The 22,817-nt window shown below is 39.4% G+C and overlaps 1 protein-coding gene across 9 annotated transcripts in view; it reads left to right on the top strand.

Annotated features, from left to right (window-relative positions):
* Nucleotides 1-22,817, top strand: part of LOC308393251 (striated muscle preferentially expressed protein kinase-like) — a 63,349-nt gene that overhangs the window by 1,274 nt on the left and 39,258 nt on the right. For 4 of the 9 annotated variants that reach the window (XM_080876886.1, XM_080876884.1, XM_080876887.1 and 1 more), the window contains exons 1-2: nt 18,018-18,308; nt 22,550-22,592. In XM_080876886.1, the coding sequence (XP_080733012.1) occupies nt 18,276-18,308; nt 22,550-22,592 (76 nt within the window). In that variant the 5' untranslated portion in view covers nt 18,018-18,275. Of the gene's footprint in view, nt 1-645; nt 1,204-7,077; nt 7,459-18,017; nt 18,309-22,549; nt 22,593-22,817 lie in introns of those variants that run through there. The other 5 variants (XM_080876882.1, XM_080876880.1, XM_080876881.1 and 2 more) reach the window with 3 other exon arrangements.

Genomic DNA, 22,817 nt, shown 5'->3' with positions numbered 1-22,817 from the left:
ATTAAACTTATTCATGTTACAAACATGTTACTATGGTAATGTGCCTCCAGCAGCTGCTTGTTAGTTCCACTTATTTTTCCAGGCTTTTGTGTTGCTGCTTCAAAATAAGCTAATATTTTGTATGAAATACTAAAATGTCCCAGTTTAAACATTTCATATGTTTTCTGTTCTCCGCCGTGAATAAAATATGGGTTTTTGAGATTTGCAAATCATTGCACTCTGTTTTTATTTACATTTTTCACATCATCCAATTTTTGGGGGGAATTGGGGTTATAAGGAAAGGTCACAGTTTGGGTTAAAACACATTAACAAGCTCAGTTTTCCCACTAAAGCCCGTAGTAAACCTGGGCTTCTCACAATTTCATAGGCTCTGCTGCAACAATATTCAGGTTTGCACTGAAGACCAGGATGCTTTTTTGTCACTTATAATGACTTTACTTTCACTTGGTATATAGAGACATTACAAAGGGTACAATCAGCCTCTTTTAAGCCATTTTAATAACCAGTTTCAAAATAATACATTTTATACATATTACAGAGTAAAAATATCTCTTTTTTGTTTGTTTATTTGGGTTTTTTTGGCATGTTGGGATCGGTAGATAACTTTGATGTCAGTGTGATAAATATACTCTGTTTTTTTTTCAGTTCCTGGTGCAACATCCCAGCTCAAACCCCCTATGCACTCCCAGTGAGCCCAGAGACATCTAAACTAATGGAGTCTTTCAGAAGAGGCATTCAATAAATGCAGTTCATCTTGATAACCCAGTCAATTGCCAGATAAGAAGTACAGTTAATTAAAAAGTCTTTAAGAAGTCAAGATGGCAGAAAGCCACGGTTCAAGTTCCAGTTCCAGTTCGAACATCCCTTCCAAGAGGGCCAAAATCAGCATTGACCACGTTCCAGAAAATGGGTCTAATATCCAAGAACCAGCAGCTCCGGTTTTTGTGCGTAAGCTCCGTAAAGCAGCAGTGGGAACAGGTTGTGATATCCGACTGAGGGTGTCAGTGCTGGGGCATCCGACACCTTCGCTGGCCTGGTACCGCAACGATGAGCTCTTATCTCCATCGGAAGCCCAGGACTCGGGTGGTCTCTGGATACGAGACTGCCGCACAAGTGATGCTGGCTTGTACACATGCGTGGCAACCAATGAGCTGGGAGAGGCAAGGTGCAGTGCCGTCTTGGCCGTCATGGACCTCGGTGAAGGTAATCACAAGGAGCTTAAACACATTGTTCCTATCAAAAGAAGCCATCATGATGAGGGATTTTAAAGCTTTAATGATATATAACTGATTCAGTAAGACCAACCGGTGATTTGCACAAATACTACACCAATAATCTTGTTAATCTTTATTGTCTTGAAACCTTATCCTACTTATTAAAAGTGCATTTAGACAAAACAACTGTCGACCCAAGTTCCAAGAGCCGAGATTGGGTTTTAAGTTTCATATAGTCAGCCCATCTTCTATGTCTGCAGAGCCTCACTGGGAAACACTTAAAATTAGCTTGTTGCATTCTCTCTGCTGCACAGCTGAACATTACAGAATATATATGCTATACAGTTCTTAACAAATTTATTAGGGTGTCTGGCATGAAAGCACAAAAACACAAATATTTTAGGAATCTGTCAAAAGCCTGTTGAAAACGAAATATTCTTATTTTTTAGGGACGTTGTATATTATTCTTGTATTTTGCACCTGTAACTAAAATCAGAAAACCTCCTGATAGACTGGGGAACATATCCTTCAAGACTTTAAGTAGACTGTCTACACGAACTGCCTGCCACTTATTGGTTGTATCACTAGTTTGACAACTTGCTATTTTGACATATACAACCTGCGCAATGATATAATAATAATACAACAAAAATCAAGTAGATGTCAGCTTTAAACTTTCAGTCTCTGGTAGTAGACAAGTTCTTGGTTTTATGCTGATTTTATAATGCTGTACAAATAAGCACAATGATATTAAAGTCACTGTGTGGATTGTTCTGCAGATAAATAAGTGTGTGACGTGGTTTTTGCTTCAATACTGTAAATTCTCACTTTTAGTAGAAATGTCTTTTGACTGAAAATAAAGACCTCATATCTTGTTTACAAGATTTTTAAAATGCTGGTGTCAGTCATTCTGTATGGATTTTTGAATCTGCAGAAATGCTTGGGAAGGTAAATATTTCCAAGCCAATGCTTAACAGCTGATTGAACAGAAGACCGAGGCCGTGACGGCGCTGTAAAAAGTCATTTAGCTGTAAAGATACTGCTGCTTTTGCAGCTCTGTATCACTTCCAAAATTAGAACACTTGGCTGAGACAGTTTTGCTCAGGGTGACTGGTCTTGTCAGCATAAATTCACGCAGCAAGGCATGCGAGGCATAAGTTATGTATCTGGGAAAAAAGAAAAGATCAGTCCCATCTGTCACATCTTCAACATCAGTTTTTCCAACTCCCACATGGTGACATCTTGTCAGTGCAGTGTAATGCAGCTACTTTAAGTGCAGGCTATGAAGTGAAGTAGTCAGAATGAAAAAGGTAGCATGTAGCAGATACTGCTGCATGAAAGCACATAAGATTTAGTGTCTTTGTCAAAGACATTTCACAATCATGGACTGTCTAACAGTCTGCTTGTCTAAATTTTTTTGTTTCTTCACACCAATGTTGGTCAAGTTACTTGAAAAAAGTAATTAGTTACCAATTACTGATTACTTCTCCAGAAAAGTAATCCCATTATTTTACTGATTACTTATTTTCAAAAGTAATTAGTTACTTAGTTAATTAGTTACTTTTTAAAAACATAATACACAACCTAAATACGTAGCAATAGAAGCAATAAAACTTTCAGCCCAGTTCTATTTTTTTATGCATAATCAAATGGAAAGCCTCTTTTTAAAAAATGTTTTATTAGTTTTAATCTTTTAATTTTATGCACATTGCATTAAGCAAAATTTATATATGCAACTGTCTTTGAAATTAAGAAATTGTTGAACATTTAAACCTAGTTTCTGCATATTCCAGCATATAAAATAAAATAATGATTTGTGTTTACACTCACTCTTTCAAATAGATGCAAGTAAAACACAAAAAAATAAATAAATAAAATCAAAGATCCAGCGGCACTGAGTCCTGTCGCAGCGGTCATGTCAGCGGGGTGATCTGTGAATTTTGCTGGGTGCTTGCTCGGATTTGAAACGCTGAGGAAAGAAGTTTTCTTCCCCCGCAGAGTGAACAGCGGACGCTAATGTTTTTGTCACTTTTTACGGAAAGTCAAAGTAATGTCAGTACTTCCAAGCTTTAAACGCTGCATGGTCGTACTCTCTCCCGCACTCCATATTATCCATTGTTGATCTACACATGTCTGTTGCTGCGACGGGCATCGCACGCGCTTACGTCAGTGTCATGAGATGCTATCACAAACAAAATCACGATGGTTTACTAACGCAGTAACGCAGCGTGTTTACAGGAAAGTAACAGTTATCTAATTACTTTTTTTTTGCAATAGTAATCCCTTACATTACTAGTTACTTGAAAAAAGTAGTCAGAAATACAATAACGCAGCCCATCTTGGCTCCACGGTGCTGTTACCTACTGGAGAAGGAACATACTACCAGATTGTACACTAAAAAAAGGATTATTCATAATTTAGAGTAAAATACAACAAAAATATGTAAAATAAAAGGTTTATTTATTCAAATATTCAATCATTAAAGAAAACATGCTTGATATAAAGTGAATGCATATCATGAAATTTACCATTTTATATTGTACTTACATAAAAAAAAATTACATGAAAATCTTACATATTATCAAATTACATCGTTTTCTGTGGGGTTACTAAAGTATTCTGATTCTGACCACTTAAAACCAACATTTTGGGCACAAATGTCACATTAAACTTCACATGAATCCAAGTCTTTCAGTGCCTTTAGTAGACAGTCAGAGCACTGGACCTAATTTTCCAAGCTTATCTCTGTGATGTTTAGTAGGTTTGAACACTCACAGCCAGTTTGCATCATCACTTTGAGTGCTTTGTGTGGCTTGCCGTGCGATCATTGTATTGCTGGGAACATTTCGTCACAGTCTCGGTGCCCTGTCCTGTCTACAAATTTGACTGCTGAGCTCACATGTCAGCAACTCTCACACTATGAGCTGGCACGTACGGTCCAGCTGGTGCACTGTATCACTCAGCTCCTCTGCACTCTCTGTCTCTCTCTTCTGGTTTTGATCTATCACGGCTACCTACCTCTTTACGGCTACCTACCTAATATCGTTATCTTATTCTCCCTCTGCTCATTTTGGACTGATTGAAAATGATCCTCAACATTAAGCCGTGCATAGTTTCTCAGTTTGTTTGCTTTAGTTTTTTCTCCTTATGCACAGAGCAATACACTTAACACCTTAAATCAGACTTAAATCACTAAAATAAAGAACTAAGTTGGATGTGACTGTCGTGGGACACAACAGTCACGTGGACCTCTCTTGCTTTTTCCTATTTTCTGAAACATACTTCATATACACTGCTGGCATGTTCAGATTATTAAACATGGCCAAATATTCAAATAATAAGCTCATGGGCAAATAATCGCTAAGAGCCAAAAGCTCAGGCTGCTCTAAATATTCACTTTCAGGCTTCTTTTTTTAAACTCTGGTGTAGTGGTTAAAACATTTGCTTGGCAAACGAAAGGCTGCTGGTTCAATTCCAGCCAGAGATGGGGTTACATCAGGAAGGGCGTAAAACTCAACCTGCCAAATTGAACCTGTGTAGCTACATGTGGCGACCTCTTGTGGCAAAGAAATTGCTGAAGGTAGCTTTCTGTCTATGTGATAACAAAGACAGCATAAATTCGATTTAGAGGACATAATGATATACTTGCACATGTCAAACAGGGGCCTAAATTGGACAAAAGAGGCTTTGTTTCTCTTTTTTTCTTGCTACTTACGTGAAAACCAGCAATTCACTGTTGCCTCTCTATTTTTATCCATCCTGTAGGTTTTATTTTCTTATCTTCCTGACCACTGCCTCCCTCTTACATCTCCCCTCTTCTCACTCTCCTTGTGGTTATTTATGGCCCGGTATGTGCCGTGCCGGCCAGAGGGCTCGTGCTCTAGTGATGTGTGGATGCCGTCGGCCCCCTTCTCTGATTGCACCAGCAGACATCACAGATAATTATAGCTTCGCCACGGTCAAGACGCAGCACTGTCACACTCAATCACGCTCAGCTTGATGAATAAAGAGAAAAGGAGGGTGCGCTGGGATTGGAGGGGCTTAGTGTATACTTGCCCATGTGGGAACAGTCACTGCGTGTTCTGGCTGCTTTTGAGCATCACTCAGTGAGTCAGACACTCAGGTCTGTCACTTTAAGATATCATCCTGAGCGATCAGACCAACCAGAAACCAGAGCGGTCCAGTGTCACGAGCCCACACTGCTTTATTAATGTCACCTTCTGTCGTACAGCATTAATGTGCCGTCACACATCATAAGGCTGGATTAGCAGTTTGATGAAACAGCAGGAAATGGCAAATTGACCATCATTTGTTTTTTTATTAAGCTACTTTTACAGTAAATTATTGTAAAAACTGTGACACAGTGGTGTGAGTGAACATGTCAGGCACGACTTGCAGTTACTGATAAGGTAACATTTGAAAAGTTCTTTAGAAAAAGGCACCCAAGCTTAGGTAAGGACATAAAGGACATCCAGAGACATCTAAGGGTTCATAACACATAACACAGCTACAACTTTGCTTTAATCTTTGTTTTTTTCTTGCTCTGGCTGCAATATTATTCTCAGACGTTCAGTTTACATTTAAGGTGGAACTTGATAAATCCTGTTGACAATGACTTCCAAGTGTTATTTGCAAAGCTGCCAAATACAAGCCAAAGGACGGAAAAGCAGGCAGTTAAATAATTTCTGCATTTGCTTTGTTTTTACACGGGTGATGTCTGTTTTTTAGATATTCTTACTCTCTCAAGAGCTTCACAATTTAATCTGTCTCACAGGGAGTTTAAAAAGTTGAGGTACTTGAAAGACGCAATCAGTAAATTTATCCACAGAATATTACTGACATCCAGCGACGATGGACGAAAGACTTGCTAACAATGCAAAGTGGGCAAATCCCGAGATAGGTTTTTCTCCACTTTGAGACGAACAGTTGAAGTCATTATCAATGAGGGCTAATGCTACTGTTGGCTGACATACGACAAGCTAGGAATACATTACAAGGTTATCTAGGTAACTAAAACCTGGAATGTCATCTAGCAGTGTACACTAACATAAAGAAAGAATGTGTACTATCAACATGGGCTAATAAGTAAATCAGAGGAGCCCAAGATGCCATAGATGATGACCGAACAACAAAGACATGTTGTCTATACAGCCAGGTGAAAAATCATCGGCTCAGTCACACACGGTGATTTAAACAATTTCTTTCTGGATGCAGATGATCAGTTAAAATGTTTGAAAGATGTACAAAGTGGAGCTCCAACCAATATAAAAGCCAGTCACGGTGGTATGGAAGGTATAGTCACAGAAGGTTCAGTCCTGCTGTACAAGACTAACAATAACACCGTGATCAGGTTTGTTATTCTTATTCAGGAAACAGCAATGTCACTGAATTCCACAGTCACTCATATACTTGTGTTAATCTTTCCATCCGGCCACAGAGTTCAGTTTAAACTTCATCTTTAAGTGGGACAAGGCTACAGTGTTATAAAAACCTCTAGCATCAAGGTTCATGAGCACATAGCTGTCTGAAATAGGGCCGCCACTCTTCAGCAATCCTCCCCGTAACTGTCTCATTGTCCCATAATGCATGAGGTGTTATACTATATCATTAATGGTGCATTACAACATATCTGCCATGCACTAGAGTTTCAAAACTGCCCGTGGTCCAAACAGAGCGACTCACAGAGGACAGGAAAGGTCGTTCTGTGTTGCCGTGTGTTTAATCTCCTGCTATAACCAAGGGTGGGCAAGTTCTGTGAAAGGGGGTGCAGAGGGAAAGTACAACTGTAGGGGGTGAACTATGCAGGACTTGAAATAGACCACTGAAGTTGGCAGTCAACGTTAGGACTTCAGGGGGTACAGGGAGAGGGGTATGGGCTGAACATGACAAAGTTTGGAGGTTTAGCAGCTATCTTAAGGTGGTGCATCGTTGCAGGACTACTTCCCCATTTCATGCTAGAGAAGAAGCCATTTTGAGGCATCTTTATAAGAAAAAGACGATTCTGAGAAATGAAGGCCTTTTGGAAAAATTTGGGAAGTTCCTATGTTCTCAGCAAGGTTTTAATAGAAAAGAGCTTGTGCTGGAAGAAATTATTTTGGGCAGGAGTAGCCATCTGGTTGGGTTTTTAAAGGATTTTACAAGAGAAAAACACGAGCCATGTCCAGGAAGGAGCTACTCGATGCACGAAAAGCTTTGAGGAGCTTTAGGGAAGGTGTGAGTGGGCCGAGAAGCAAGAAACAAAGAGGTGAGTGGGAGATGGCATCAACACAAACGATGTACTACGACCAAAAAAATCTTATTTTTGTGGTGCTGAAGTAAGAGAATGATCATATTATTGCAGGGAGTTATAGTGTGCATACTCAACTAAGTGGAACAGCTGTAATGGAAATGAAAACAAGGCAATACACTTGAGGCCGCTATTGTTCCTGCTTAATTGGATTCAGTGTGTCTCTGTTGTGTCTTTGAAGGATAATGGTTTGTACTGCAGGCTTTACTTCAAGGTACACCAATCCTGTTTTATGAAATTATTAATATAGCAGTTGCCTATAAACTGATTTTCTTTGAATTTTAACTGGTTTAGATTTGATGTCAAAAAAGCACAAATTAAAATTGGACTCACAGAATGATCACCAGCTAAATCTGAGCATTTCCTGTTGCTTTTAAAGGTTTCTGTGCATATACAGTCTTATACAGGATTAACATGAACATGGAAATACCTGAAATGTATGTTTTAAGTCAGCACTTTTATGGAAATCTTACCTATGTGCTTTTAGTTGTTGTTGATGTTAAGTTTGTGGGCAAACATTAATGTCACGGTTCTGGGTCCGTTGGACCCAGTATTTTGAGTTTATTGTGTTTTGATTTAAGTTTGCATCAGGGATTGTGTTCTTGTTCTCTTGTCGTGTTATGGTAATATTTATGTCTATTTAGAGTTCCATGTTTCTGTTTATCTGGGTCTAAGATGTGGGTTTAGTTTCATATGTCATTTCAAGTCTGTCTCTGTCTAGTCTGTGTCTTAGTAAAGTGTGTTTTGTTTCCTGTTTTATTGTGAAGGTCTGCGTCTCATGTGAGTGTGTTCATTTTTACCTTTGTCTCGTCTTGTTGATTATTCCCAGCTGTGTCCACCACCTGTGTGTAATTCCCCTGTAGTTCTCTGTGTATTTAAGTCATGTCTTCCGTCATTGTTGTTGCTGGTCCGTCTGTGTTTCCACCCTGCGTCATCTGTGTGTTTCCCTGCCATCACCATCTTGTACCGTCGTCCACCTTGCTTCATGTTTGAGTTCCGGTTTGTATTCAGTAGTTTAGTTGTCTCCAGTCTAGTTTAGTTCGTGCTCCATTTGCTGTTTGTCTATATTTATTTCGTGTCCAATAAACCACCTTCACTCCTCCACTACTGCCTGCAATTGGATCCTCATTTATTATTTTTATACGGCTCATCTCACTCGCCGTGACAATTAAACCTAATGTCTCCTAACTCAATGCCTCGGTAGCCATATACAGCATGGCATTCGACCCGGACCTCTTGTATGGATTAAACTGCCATACTGGAGCAGAAATAATCTGTCGCTCCTTGATGATTTCACATTCTCTAAACATTTTGTTCAAGTGGATTAAGGATGTGGGACAATTAATTAGTTTCTCTGGTCTCACGAGGCAGCTGAGGCAATATGTGAGGGTAAAGCTTGCGCTGTTTAGCCTCTGGTCTGGCGAATGCTGTGTTCCAGCCTGCTGGTACACAGTCATTCACAGTAACCCTCAGGGATTTGGTCAGGATTAGGTGGTAGGATCAGGTTTCACTGTGACTGTCAACGCTGGCCACTGTCATTTGGGATTTCCAAAGTACTTCACAAACTGAACTGAATCATCATCCTGTAGCTCCTGAAGGTTTTTTGTTTGTTTATCTGGCAGCATATAAAGATCTCTTGTGAGAATTCTTCATAATTTTGCAGGCTTCACACATTACTTTCAACATTTACTGTGAGACTTTAAGTCTGGTCTGCTGGCAGTTTCATATATCAAATCTTAAAAAAAAAAAACAACCAGCAAATGTCAATAATCTTGGGCTCGGTGAATAAGACGCCCTTTGTAGAATTTTGAAATGCAATAAGTCTCTTCTTCGTATATCATCTGTCCATAGCAAGATTACCCCCCCCCCCCCCCCCTCCCAAAAAAACAAACAAAACAGAACTCACATTTTTACTTTAGACTCATAAAAACCTCTAAATTAAACAATAAATACCTGCCTTGTAACACCGAGCCTGCAAACACGGGTGTTACTGAACCTCGACCAATATAGATGCAACATAAATAAAGCATAACAAATTCTACAGCTATTTCCGCTACGGCAGTACCACGCAACCTCTTTGGTGCTATGCTTGGCAACCTTTAAAAAATGATGTAGGGGAGACCGGGGATAGTTGTAACGTGGGTCAGTTGTAACACTTTTAATTTCTCCAATCAGGGCTAAGTTTCAAATCATGTGATTCACTCGGTACATGCGCAATTCAGTTCTTCCATCACTGGTGAAAAATCAGCACCCTTCGACAAACACAGACAATTTTAGAAGAAAAAAACTAATTTGTATGCCAAAAAGTAAGTTTTTTGACTTTATTTCATTTTCTAATAGCACTAACTGCTTTGCAGTTAAACTCATCAAACTTAAATTATGTTATTTGTATGTCTATGGGGATATATTCTGTGCATGTCTTTAGTGCTAATGTTTTAGGTGTTAGCTGTAATGCGAACTAGATCGTGGCTATAGGAGTCTGGGTCAGTTGTAACAGCAACAGCCTGGGTTAGTTGTAACAACCACGCAAATGTTACAACTTACCCCACTATTACTTTAACTCATATTTTTTTGTTTTCTTTGAATTACAGTATGCCTAGGTCATGGAAAAGACAGACTGACCGAGGGGTGCCACTCAGTATTTTGGAGAGAGCATCAAATGATGTTAGAAATCAGGGAAAGTCCACCAGATCTGTGGCAAAATTGTATGGCATTTGCCATGTCACTTTGCACCGATTTTGTAAAGAGAGGAAGAAGCTGGAAGAGCAGGGATCAATGGAACTCCCACCTGTAGGATACCATAGTGGAAAGAAGGTCTTCACTGATAAACAAGAGAAGGAATTAACAGAATACCTGATGAGAGCTGCAGATGCATTTTATGGACTATGTCCACGTGAGGTAAGCAGATAGGAAGCAATAAAGGATAAGACAAGGGAAAGTTAGAAATTTGTAATGGTAGCAATTTAAAATATAGTATATCAGAAATACTAACATATTTCGTGATTAAAATTACAGGTAAAAGAACTGGCATATCAGCTTGCAGTGAAACATGGATGCAAATATCCAAAGTCATGGGACAAATTCTCAAGGGCTGGACCAGACTGGTTCTCAGCCTACATGAAACGAAACCCAACTTTGTCCATTAGAAGTGCTGAGGCTACAAGTCTGGCACGGGCCACCAGTTTTAATCAACACAATGTAGCAATGTTTTTCCAAAAATTTGATGAAGTGCTAAAGAGACACACCTTAACAGCAAATGACATATGGAATATTGATGAGACTGGCATAACAACTGTGCAAACCCCGGACAGAGTGATTGCAAAACGTGGCACTAAACAAGTTGGTGCAATGACATCGGCAGAGAGAGGTTCACTGGTCACCCTTGCATGTGCAGTTAATGCCATTGGCAACACAATTCTTCCAATGTTTGTGTTCCCACGCATACGTTATGCAGACCACTTTGTCAGAGATGGGCCAGTAGGAAGTATTGGCAGTGGAAATAAGTCAGGATGGATGCAAGAAACAGAGTTCCTCATCTTTTTAAAGCACTTTGCAAACCACACCAAGGTCAGCAATGAAAAAAAAGTGATTCTTCTCATGGATAACCACAGTTCACACCTGTCAATTGCAGCCATTGACTTCTGCAAGAGCAATGGAATTGTGATGCTCACATTTCCCCTTCACTGCAGTCACAAACTCCAACCACTTGACAGGAGTGTTTATGGCCCACTGAAAAAGATGGTGAACAGTGCAAGTGATTCCTGGATGAGAATGAATCCAGGAAAGACCATGACAATATATGAAATACCAGGTCTTATCAGGACGGCACTTCCAGCAGCAGCTACACCAAAGAATATACAGGCTGGATTCCAGTGCTGTGGAATTTGGCCATACAATCCAAACATATTTGAAGACAGTGACTTTGCTCCATCACAGGTCACAGATCGTCCTTCTCCAGCAGTCCATATGGACATTTCTCCAGCTGACCAACAGTCTGCTCCTATTGCTGCTCATCTCACCAGTCCTACAGCTGACGACATGACCACTCCTCCAGATGCTCACATCTCCAGTCTCCCAACTGACCTCCAAGCTGCTCCCTCATCAGGCTGTGATGAAAACCCACAGACCTCCTTGGGCTTTAACCCAGAAGATGTGCGACCCTTACCAAAAGCTGGACCTAGAAAAACCCCTTCAACGGGAAGAAAAAGGAAACAAACAGCAATACTCACTGATACACCAGTTAAGATGGCCCTTGAGGCAGAACAGAGAAGCAGGAAAATAAGTTTTCCAAAGAAGAGGCTGTGCCAGAAAAAAGGCAAATCCACTCCCACAAACCTAAAACAATCCAAGCTTTCCACATCACGAAAGAAAAATCAGAAAATGAAAAACACTGAACAGGACAACACAGATTCCTCAGATGCTGATGAGAATTTCTGTATTGTGTGCATGGAAAACTTCAATAACTCAAAGCCAGAAGAAGCTTGGGTTAAGTGCCTGACCTGTGCACTGTGGGCGCATGAGGCCTGCACTCCAGGACAGCCATACATCTGTCACCACTGTGATTCTGATGGTGATTAAAAACTTGACAGAAACACATACAGTTCATTTGATGAAGCTGGTGCACAGCTACATTTTTTCAGGTTAATTATTATGTTCAAATGTGGCAAGAGTTGTCGGTTATAATCCCCACCGAGCCAATGAAGACTCAATGAAGGCCAACCAAAAGTATTGAAAAATTCAGTTGGTGAAAAGTTTTTGTTACAGTATGTTCAAAATCTATATTTCTGCACTCTGTCACACACTCCTACACACACTCACAAACACACAAATAGCTACATAAATGTTTATAAGTGCATTCAGGTGTTGAATAAAATAGATTACATCTTAAGATTTTGTCAGTACCCTTATTTCATTGTGTTACATCTCACCCCGGGGTATGTTACAACTAACCCAGACTATGGGGTTAATTGTAACATTTCACTCTTTGTGTTTGAGAGCATACCATGCAATGGGTAATTGTGCTGCAGAGAAAATAGCTGCACTATTTAATAGCAGAGACATGTAAATACTTTGCATTAAATTTTGAATCCACTACCTTAAAAGAGCTCCAAGCTACAGACAGAAATGTCAAAAATGTTACAACTATCCCCGGTCTCCCCTAGTTTGCATTTTGTAATAGTATCCAACATTGGAAACTCCAGGATAGAAAGGATGAGTATTAGCACTGTTTGTAACAAGTTTCAGTCAGCATATGGAATAGAAAAAGGACCTTGTTTTTTGTTTTGTTTTTTACACATATTTAATGATTGAACAATGGCGTACACTCAAAATTTCATGAGCTTTTTTCTTTTTGCTGATCTCAGAAGAGATCAGCAAGTGGTTCATTGTTTGAAAAGCTTGAGGAAAAAAAACACTATTTTTGTTGTCTATTGTCCATTGTTTTTTTTTTTTCAATCTTACAACATTTTTCAAAGAAAAGTAGATGAACAGCTTATGGGATTAGGATAGCTAGACAAATTTTTAAAGTGGGCCTGTTATGCTTAATCTTATTGTATCAAGTCCTATGAAAATTGACGTTTCTGCAAGACCCCACGATCCAGTGGCTTGTAGAACCACTTTTAATGGCAATAAGTTGAAGTAATTGTGTACTGTATGACTTTATCAGTCTCTTGCATTTTAATTTGCAGGCATTCATTTATCCATCGCTGTTTTAAGGTCTCATCACAGCATTTCAATTAGGTTGAGGTCTGGACTTTGACTTGGCACCTTGATTTTTCTTTTTAGTAATTCTATTGCAGATTTGATGCTGTGCTTGGGATCATTGTCCTGCTTCATGACCCAATTTCAGCCAAAATTAAGCTGTAGGACAGATGTCCTCACATTTGACTCTAGAATACTTTGTTATACAGAGGAGTGCGTGGTCGGCTCAGTGACTGCAAGGTGCTCAAGTCCCGTGGCTGCAAAACAAGCCCAAATCATCACCCCTCCAGCATTATGCTTCATAGTTGGTATGAGGTGTTTGTGCTGATCTGCTGGGTTTGGTTTTGTGCATTATGACGATTATAACATCTCTACTTAGGTCTTGTCTGTCCAAAGGACATCGTTCCATAAGTCTGGTGGTTTGTTCAGATGCAACTTCAGATGCTCATACTGAACATGGATGAAGTTTTTAAAAATGAGGTCAGTTACCTTTGCTTTGTGAGGGCCAACCAATCAGGAGCAAGGCTTCTTAAAGGGAGGGGGAAGCCAAGATTCCAAGAAATAAGAAGTCTTTTTCGACTGTGAATTTGAAAAAGATTAAGCTGGAAAAGGCAGAGATTGGTTTATCAATACAATAAATAATCAACAGATCTTTTGCTGTTGGGTCAGCTGAATTTGCTTAACAAACCTGGTTAAAAATGAAGATGCGGTCTGCTGAGGAAAACAGAAATGGTGTGATCACAGTGTAGTCTAACAGCAGCAGAATCTGTTTTCAGTTGCAGGGAGATTATGCCAGCCTTGCTGCTGATAAAGCTGTATGCCTGGAAGGCATCCATCAAGTCTTCTCCACAGAATGCAGCCTCTGTCACAAAATCAATGGGTTTCCGTGAAGTCTGCTTTCTCTCTTGTTGCTTTAAGCTAATTAAACTGTACCATGCTCCAAATTGCACCTGTCCGAAGTCTTTTTAATGCTCATTCACGGTTTGCTATCTCTCCGTGCATGTTGACATTGCAAGAAAACAAATTTTGCACTGAGTTGATTCAGCTGAGACGTTTATATCTGATTTTCAGGAGAAAATATGAGCCCATTTGGTTTTCACAGATGTGTCTGAAACATATCAGAGGCCATTAATAAGGATTCTGTCTATGTATGCTGAAGGTCTGAGCAGTGCATCGAACAGTGATGTTGCCTGAAGCTTCAAAGAAACCAGATTCAAAGTAAGATAGATAGCATGCACCAATCATATCTAATTATCCGTTCTTAATGGCTGACAGTGTATGATATCCCAGCCAGAGATTGGTTGCAGCTGCCTCGTTGTGGCTTTTAGTGAGTATAAAAAAAACCCACCTCATGAGTTTCTTCCTAGCAGCTCTGCCACCGTATCTAGATTTTCATTGGATGATGGTCATGGAAACTTGTGTTTTGATGGGCTTATTGATCTGGGGGGCGTTTGAACTGTTACTTGGGGGTGTATCCCATATCACGCATAAAGCATTGGTATCGATTGCTTTGCTTTCTCTGTTGGACTGAATGCCTCTGGCCACTGGTGATGGATGGAGGAGGAAGCGAGGCGAGCGAGGGTGAATAGAGGGAGGTTTGTTAAAATAACAATGGGAAACTGAAATCCGTTGCATCTGGGCTTGCATTTTAGTGAAAACCTAGTTTGGGATGTTTTGAGGAGAAGAATATATCTTTCACAGCTGGGTGACAGTCATCGGATAAATGCATCGAGAGGGAAAAAGCTAATAACTAGAATTAAAACCCACGTTCAGAGAGCGGCCCGACTGGAGTCAATCTCACATATTGTGCGTTTGCACGACCACAAGCAGTAACATGCTTAACTTAACAACGCTAAAAAACATGTTATTTGGCAAAGCACGTCAGCAGGGATAGAAAAGGTGTGCTGATATGTGGATGCTTACTATGGGTGGTTAGAGGGAAAAAAAAGATCTGTGTCTGCCTGTTATTATTTTTAGATCCATGTGATAGAGGAGGGAGTACAGAAACTTCTGAAAGAACAATTAATTCAATCCAGAGAAAGAGGTTTAATGGAGGAGGTGGTTGGACGGTTGGTGCAATAGTCTTGTGACCTTTTCTTAAAAAAAAAAAAAAAAAAGACATCCTGGAGGGGAGTGTTTCATAATATTCTCTTTGATTTGCAGAAGCCTCTAAGTAGAAAAAGAATTTCATCAATAGTCATTTAGAGCGGTAATAACAAGAGAAATGTTGAAGAAAGAGTGCATCTTTCAGCTTTAATACATTTAACTGTTCCAAATTTTAAAAGACAATTTGTCACTAAGCAACAGAGTTGTGTGGTGGTTAGCATTGTCACCTCAAAGCAAAACAGGCCAGGGCCTTTCTGTGTGTTTGGTGATTGTAATTTGGCCATGGCAGTAGTAGAGGGCCTAGTTGGATAAGCGAATGGACTAGTACATAACACTTTTGGGTGACTACTTGCCTCATTCATCCAATCACACACACTCACAAAGATACTTTGACACGCAGACTGGAGTAGCTGGGGATTGAACCACTGATTTTACAATGAGTAAGATAAGATAAGATTATATGTTTTACAGCTTGCAACTCTAATGTCTCATCTCACCACTCTCAACAACTTAATTTCCAGGTGCACAAAGTTGGCTTTTTAACAGAAAAATCTATAATGGACTGACATGATGGCAGACAGATAAAGTTTGTGACCCTAACTCTAGTGGAAAATGCAGAGCACTTAGGAATGAAGCAACAGAAACAGATAGACTTTATTTAGGAGTTGATAAAGACCAGTGAACCTAAAAGGAAACCAACAATGTTTTAAATCTCTCTACGACGATATCTGCAAACAGTATGCAAAATATTTGCATCTCTGTCAAAAGGGAGCTCCAGCGTAGGATCAAACTCAAACCATATTAAGAAAGATATGCAAATACACACAATAAACATGACTAGTGGCCTGCTAAGAAAAACATCCACGTTCCTTATGTTGCTTGAACAATTGAACAATACATGTGAGTGCGGTCATATGCAAAGTGAATATGTTGTTTTTCCCCAAACCCTCAGTAGATCAAAAAGCAACCATTTGAGATGGTAACTGTAATGGTGATTCAGAGACTCTGCACTTGTAGCAAAATGCTGAGATGTGTGGCAAACTAAATAAGTAGGTGGCTAAACTGAGGAGATGACGCGCATGTAAAGTAGACCCCCGTAATAAGGTAAAAAAGCAGCTTCCACAAGTTTTTTTTCTTGGAGTTAAAAAGTAAAGAAAGAATTAGTCTCAATGTAAAAATCTGTCTTCACTTTAATGTTCCTAATATTAAAGAAAACCTTGCTACTATCAATGGACTTACAAGTGAGTGTAAAAATCTCCTATTAAACCCTAAAAACTCTGTGGGTGAGCCATGGACAAGACTTGTGGATGACTGGTAGTTTTTGGTTTCCATTTGTAGGCTGTTTATAAAGGAATGGAATTTTGTTTCCATGGAGGGAATAATCACAGTAAAAAGTAAAAGAGGGAGTAACACTTGCTATGCAGTAATTTTTTGTTTGATTTTTAAATTCAGTTTTTAAAAAGCACATTGAACATGTAAAGTCATGGTACAATAATCCCACAATACTGAAAAAAGAATAAGAATGGGAATAAGAATAAGAACAAGAATGGGGACAAAAACAAAAATAGCAATAGAAATAAGAAAAAGAATAAGAATAAGAATGGGAATTAGCATACGAATAAGAATGGGAATGAGAATAAGAATGGGAACAAAATAATAACAGGAAAAAAATCAGAACAAGAATAATAATAATAATAGGAATACAAATAAGAACAAGAATCAGAATGCGAGCTAGCATAAGAATAAGAATAGGAACAATAATAATAATAAGAGAACTAGAAAAGGAATAAGAACAAGAATGGGAACAAAATTTAAAAAATAGGAACAACAATAAGAATAAGAACAGGAATAAGAATAAATATATGTATCAGCAATTAACAATTTTATTTTGTTGCACATTTAATTAGAGTTTATATCTCTGGATTTTAGACAACAACCACATCACTATGGGAACTTGCAATCAACGCTCTGCAGTGTTTTTTTTTTAATTTTTAAATTTTGGTTGTTTATTTGACTAAATTATTTATTCAATAATGGGGACACTTTTATGTTTCCCTCAAACTATGGCTGCTATTTGTTGGGTATTGACCTCTAATGCATTTAGGGTAGTGCATTTGCTCTTCTACTCCATATTATCCTCAGATGCTTGAGGTCTAGACGCTATCACTGGTTAAAGGTAACCGACATGAAATAGAGATAAATATTTGATGGCTTGTGGGTTTTTCTGAGAGGCTGCGACCTTCCTTGCAGAGGATGACAAAAAGGAGAATAAACTGGGAGAGGCTGTAAGGATGGTGGTAAAGATTTGGTTTCCCTCATGAATCTTTTCCCCATCTGTCCCTCATTCTTCCACCCCCACCCCCGGCTTTCTTTTTTCTTTTTCCCCTCTCGTTCATCTCTAACTGACTCATTTGCATCAGCCTTGCTCTTTCTCATCTACAAGTCCTCCGACTCAGAGAAAAGTCAACACGCTTTGCCAAAGCTTCTCATTTTTCCACCTCCTCCTCCTGTTATTCTCCACTCTCATCACTGCAATCAAGCCCAGCGCACCCCTTATGCTCAGACTTACAACCCCCACCTCCCCTTGTTCTGAGTGTGCTTTCTCTCTTTCTCTCTCTCTCGATTGAGGGGCAGAGAGTGGGGGGAGTTTAGACAAACCAGCTGAGAATTGCCCCCTCTAAAGGCAGCCTCTACGTCAGACAGGGATGCTGTTCACATCAGCGGATACACACTCAGACACAAAGACACCTGGCTCTGGCTTATTTGCATCCTCCAGCTCTCTCTCTCGGTGCCTTTCTCCCCGTCTTGTTGCCAGACTGGAGAGTAAACACGCCCACGCACAAAAAGGCAGCTGAATCCCGCTCTGAATCCTGATTTTTATGTTGTTGTTGATGCCACACCCTGGGCTTTTTCGGGTGGCCGGGATGTTTTCGTGAGCTCATGCCACAGGTAATCTTGAACACTTGAAGATGAAGAAAATCTGGTCCAAGAAGAGATTTCAGGTGAGTTTGCTTCTTTACGGAAGAATGTCCACAGTGGTGCTTTTATGAAGCGCTAGTCACGATGCTTTTCTTTTAGATTTGTAGGTTTTTAAACATATTAGGATGACATGCCACACCCTTTACCTGATAAGGATGCACATTTGTTGATTTGCCAAAGGCAAATGACTTTAAAATACACATCAGGAATTAGGATTAAGACGTTTTAAGTTAATACAATGAGATCAACTTCAATACTGTAGGGAAAATGCTACAGGAACTAAATTATTAAATGTAATGCTTGCTGTTTTTTGCATTTGTGTTTGATATCTGTTGAAAAATTAGGGATGAATCCCGACAATCGAACAGAGAAAGTCAGCCTGGGGAAAATGTAATTTACCTTCCTGAATACATTCAAAATGATTTCTGAAGACACTCATCCTGAAAATCTAAAAAGGCAACATCCATTTTCACACCCTCAAGTCCAAATGCACTCCCTCTGTTACAGTGTGCACATTGTTTGTCATGAAATATTAATGTTGCTCGGGTGATCGAGACAGATTTGTTATACAATAAGAAATTCGTATGACAGGTTTCACAAATTCGGGGCAGATGAAAAGTGTGTCAGTAGGCTACACTCCATGGAGACATGAGAATCAGGGCAGCTACTCACAATGGCTACAAAGTGAGCGACGCACAATACGAAGCTGATTTCTGACGGTCCCTTTGCCTCTTTTGAATCCTACATCCAACTCTTGAGACCTGTTCTTTCGCTTGCCACCAGCAGATTTGTCGGAATAATGCTGGAAGGATTTAGATTATACCCACAGAATATGTTTTTGAAGTCTTTGCCAAATCCAAATTTTCCAAAGGATGCCGTTTGTGGCTGGGTTTTGCTGATATGAACGCCTTGGGGGCATAACAATGGAGATCATGACAACGATGGAAGCTTCTAGGGCAATCTGTCAAACAGCGGTTACCACCAGGCAACTGTTAATCAATTTGCCTGACACAAAAACATCAACCAATAGGAAGTGAGCGGGGAATGTGGCGGGCAGGGGTGGGGGGTGGGGGAAAAGTGTGAAATGAGTCACTTCACTTTGCACTTTTCCTATTTCTGCTTTCAAGCCGCTGCAGAGCCGTGAGTCATTCTGAGGAGTGCTCCTCTGTGATGATTGACAGACTGTCCAGGAAGCAGGTTCACCAGCTGCTTTAACAGCACCGACACTCAAGATTTGTCACATATTCTCATATTAAGTAGATCTCTTGATTTTACAGTTGTATCATTTATCAATTTGAAAAATATCACATTTCCTTGTGATAGTGACCTGTTGTGGCCTTTAAGAAGTTGTAAAGCATGTAGCAAGTCAGATGTAAAGCTTACCTAGCCATGAAGTGATGATGTATTGAAGAAAGGAAGAATAAAACAAATAAAATGAGCACAATAATCTACCAGGCCTAGTTTGCGTAGAAAATATTTCTTTTCAACCATATGCAGATTTTTCCTTTTTTTGACTTTATTCTGTACCTCTATACAGAATTTCAACTTTGAGTTTCATTCCCTTTTTTAATGACTTTCAATCACCTCTCACCATCTTTATCAGCATATCTGGACAACTGAACTTCAAGAGAACAAGAGGCTAGCAAAACTGACTGACTTATGGCCCCATTCATTAAAAATGTCCTAAATTTATAGTTGAACGTAGTCTTTAAGAAAAGTTTTGTTTATTAAGGACCTAAAAATACTATTTGTTATTCACCATTTGCTTGACTAAAGATATCTCTATGTCTGCCTACTGTAGATCACAATTTTCTCTTAGTCAGGAATTGCCATGTTGTTTACAAGTTGTTTAGCAACAGCTTCTCCTCAAACATGAGTGCAAGACTGGAGAGGGTTGACTATCATTTCAGCTACATAGAAGGCCCTGTGAAATCACTGTATCTAGGCAGGATTCTCACTTACAGGCGTTGAGTCATATTCTAGTAGATTGGGAGTGGGCCATTGTTTTTCCCAGTGGGCCATAAGAAACTGAGACTTTTGTGGAGGGCCGTCCCAATAAACTGAACTCAATTCTGCTCAATAACAATTTTATCTCCTTATAAGCTTTTGGTGCAGCCCTCCACAACAGTCCCAGTTTCTTATGTTTGCCCCCGGAAAGATTAATTGCCCACCCCTACTGCAGGTGACGTTCATGTCCTTTGAGACAATACACATCCCACACATCACTTAATTAATCTAGACTTTGCACAGAAATGATTTCATTAGTGAAGAAACAACTTCACTGCTCAAGAAATGTACCTATAATTTATAATGACAGTTTCTTACAGCGCAGATATCCCACTGTATCCCACTGTGTTTTCTTCATATTTACAGGCAATGTCATAATGAAGCAAGGGCAAAGAGATCATGTTAAGGAATGCCACAATATCAGATTTTCACCCCACAATTATCATGTCCAAAACATACAGGCACTACATTTACTCTTCTTGGGTGCGAGAGGCTTCAAGTGTTTTTCTCCAGCATAATGGTAGCCACAAAGTGTAGCAACGAGCTAGCTAGTTAGCTACTACCCTAGCTATTGCAGTAGTCAGCTAGCTAGCATGATGTCATTTTCTTTTTTGCTTCCTTCAAAGCAATTAAGGTGCCATACATCTATAATTCAGTGATATCACTACTTCATTTTTCAAACATCAAGGTTATCATGAGTGCTGGTATATTGTAATATCGTGAGCTAGAATATTTTCCACAGCAGATATTTTGGCTCGCCACTGTAGGAAAAGAGTAATGAATAACCTTAGTTCCTGGAACCTGAAGTCCATTAATTTTCAATTAGTCCATATCAGTCGGGAAGCATGAAAAACACCCGGAAGTAGTGATGTTCGATTCGTGAACGAATCGTTCAATACTCGAGAATCACTTTACTGACTCGTGAATCATGATTCACAAGCCCAACTGACTCACTGACTCATCCCTGTTGCTGTTAGCAAACTAATTCCATTAGTAGAAATACATCTAGCTTATAATTAAAATTGTGGGGGGGAAACAACAGCCAGTTTCGTAACAAAAGCATTTCTGCCCTGAACTGGAAGAAAAAACCCTGAGTAGAAGCTCACATCAAGAATCAAAGAGCTGAATCAAAGAGCGAGCGAGCGAATCACTCACTCACTCACTCACCCCCTCCCTCCTGTGCTGAATCAAAGAGCGAGCGAACGAATCACTCACTCACTCACCACCTCCCTCCTGGCTCACAGCTTCTTCTTCTTCTTGGTTGGCAACCAATGTTAAGGCGCATTACCGCCCCCTGGCTCACAGCGCAGTGGACATTTAGATGAGAAAATATATATTTGACACACTTAAGGAAAATACTAATAAAATACAAATAAACAAAATAAATGTTTATTAAGCAATTTTGATAGGAAATTGCTTAATTTTAGAAATGTTTTTGCTCTTTTTTTCTCTATAAAATAGTCTTTTTGTTTTTTTTTAATCATTCATCTTAGCAGTGGGATTTACATGAAAAGGGAAACAAATTAAGTTTGAGTGAAAATGTAAAATTTTTGCACTCTCTGGTCAACTGACTCAGTGAATCAAATGACTCAAAAAACCACTTTCACTTTGGTGAGTGACTCATTAACACTCGATTCAGTAAAAAGAATCAAATTTACCATCACTACCCGGAAGCCGAGGGGAGGCTCAGAAGGATGTGTGTAAATAAAAAGCAGATGTAATTACAGCTATTAGTTACACTTGTGCTTTTCCTCAGACGACGAGGCAAAAGGTCTGCTGTGAAAAACGCCTATTTATAGTACATGCCCCATTTTTGAATGTCTGTGATGAAATTACAATTGGAAAGCGCTAAATACAACTGGAAACATCCACCATGACTAAACTCACTTAATTTGACCACAAAGCTTTCAAAGCTTTTTTGTGTCCAGATGATTCTCCAACAAGGACCTGAGAGGAAGATCAATATGCTAAACAAATTAAGTATCCGTAGGGCTTTTTGACTTTTTAGCGAAGTGCAATAGCAGTGAAGTATGAAAGCAAATTGGCTTGACAGTACCGGAGATGCACGATAGACACAGGTGAAAACTGTGATCCGATGCCTGAAGTGCATGGTTTTATTAAGGATGAGCTGTTTCATTAAGGACCAAAGTATTTTTCCGTAAATGGGAATCTATGCATTTTGTTTTTCTGTGTTAAATAGAGTGTTTGGCTGCCTTCACTGTTGAATAATGCATTTTACTCTTGTATCTTATTTCAGAGAACTGGGCATTCCACACGGACATTTGGCAGATTTACCCATGGTGTGTTGTCAGTATGAGCTTTACACCAGTTCTATTCTACCGTAGTCTCTTCCGTTATTATATTTAATTCATTTATTTATTGTTTTGGTTTTAAAAAATGTAAATTTGAGCCATTTCTCTCTTTTTTTGCCTGATCCCATTTCTTTTGTCACCATTTTAGCTTTCAATGGCATGCGCTTCAGTTGGAACAACTCTTATATACATAAAAGCTGTTTTTTTACGTAT

Source organism: Rhamphochromis sp. 'chilingali' (genome assembly GCF_963969265.1).
Source record: "Rhamphochromis sp. 'chilingali' genome assembly, chromosome: 3".
NCBI lineage: Eukaryota > Metazoa > Chordata > Actinopteri > Cichliformes > Cichlidae > Rhamphochromis > Rhamphochromis sp. 'chilingali'.
This window is presented reverse-complemented; position numbering and strand designations above follow the sequence as displayed.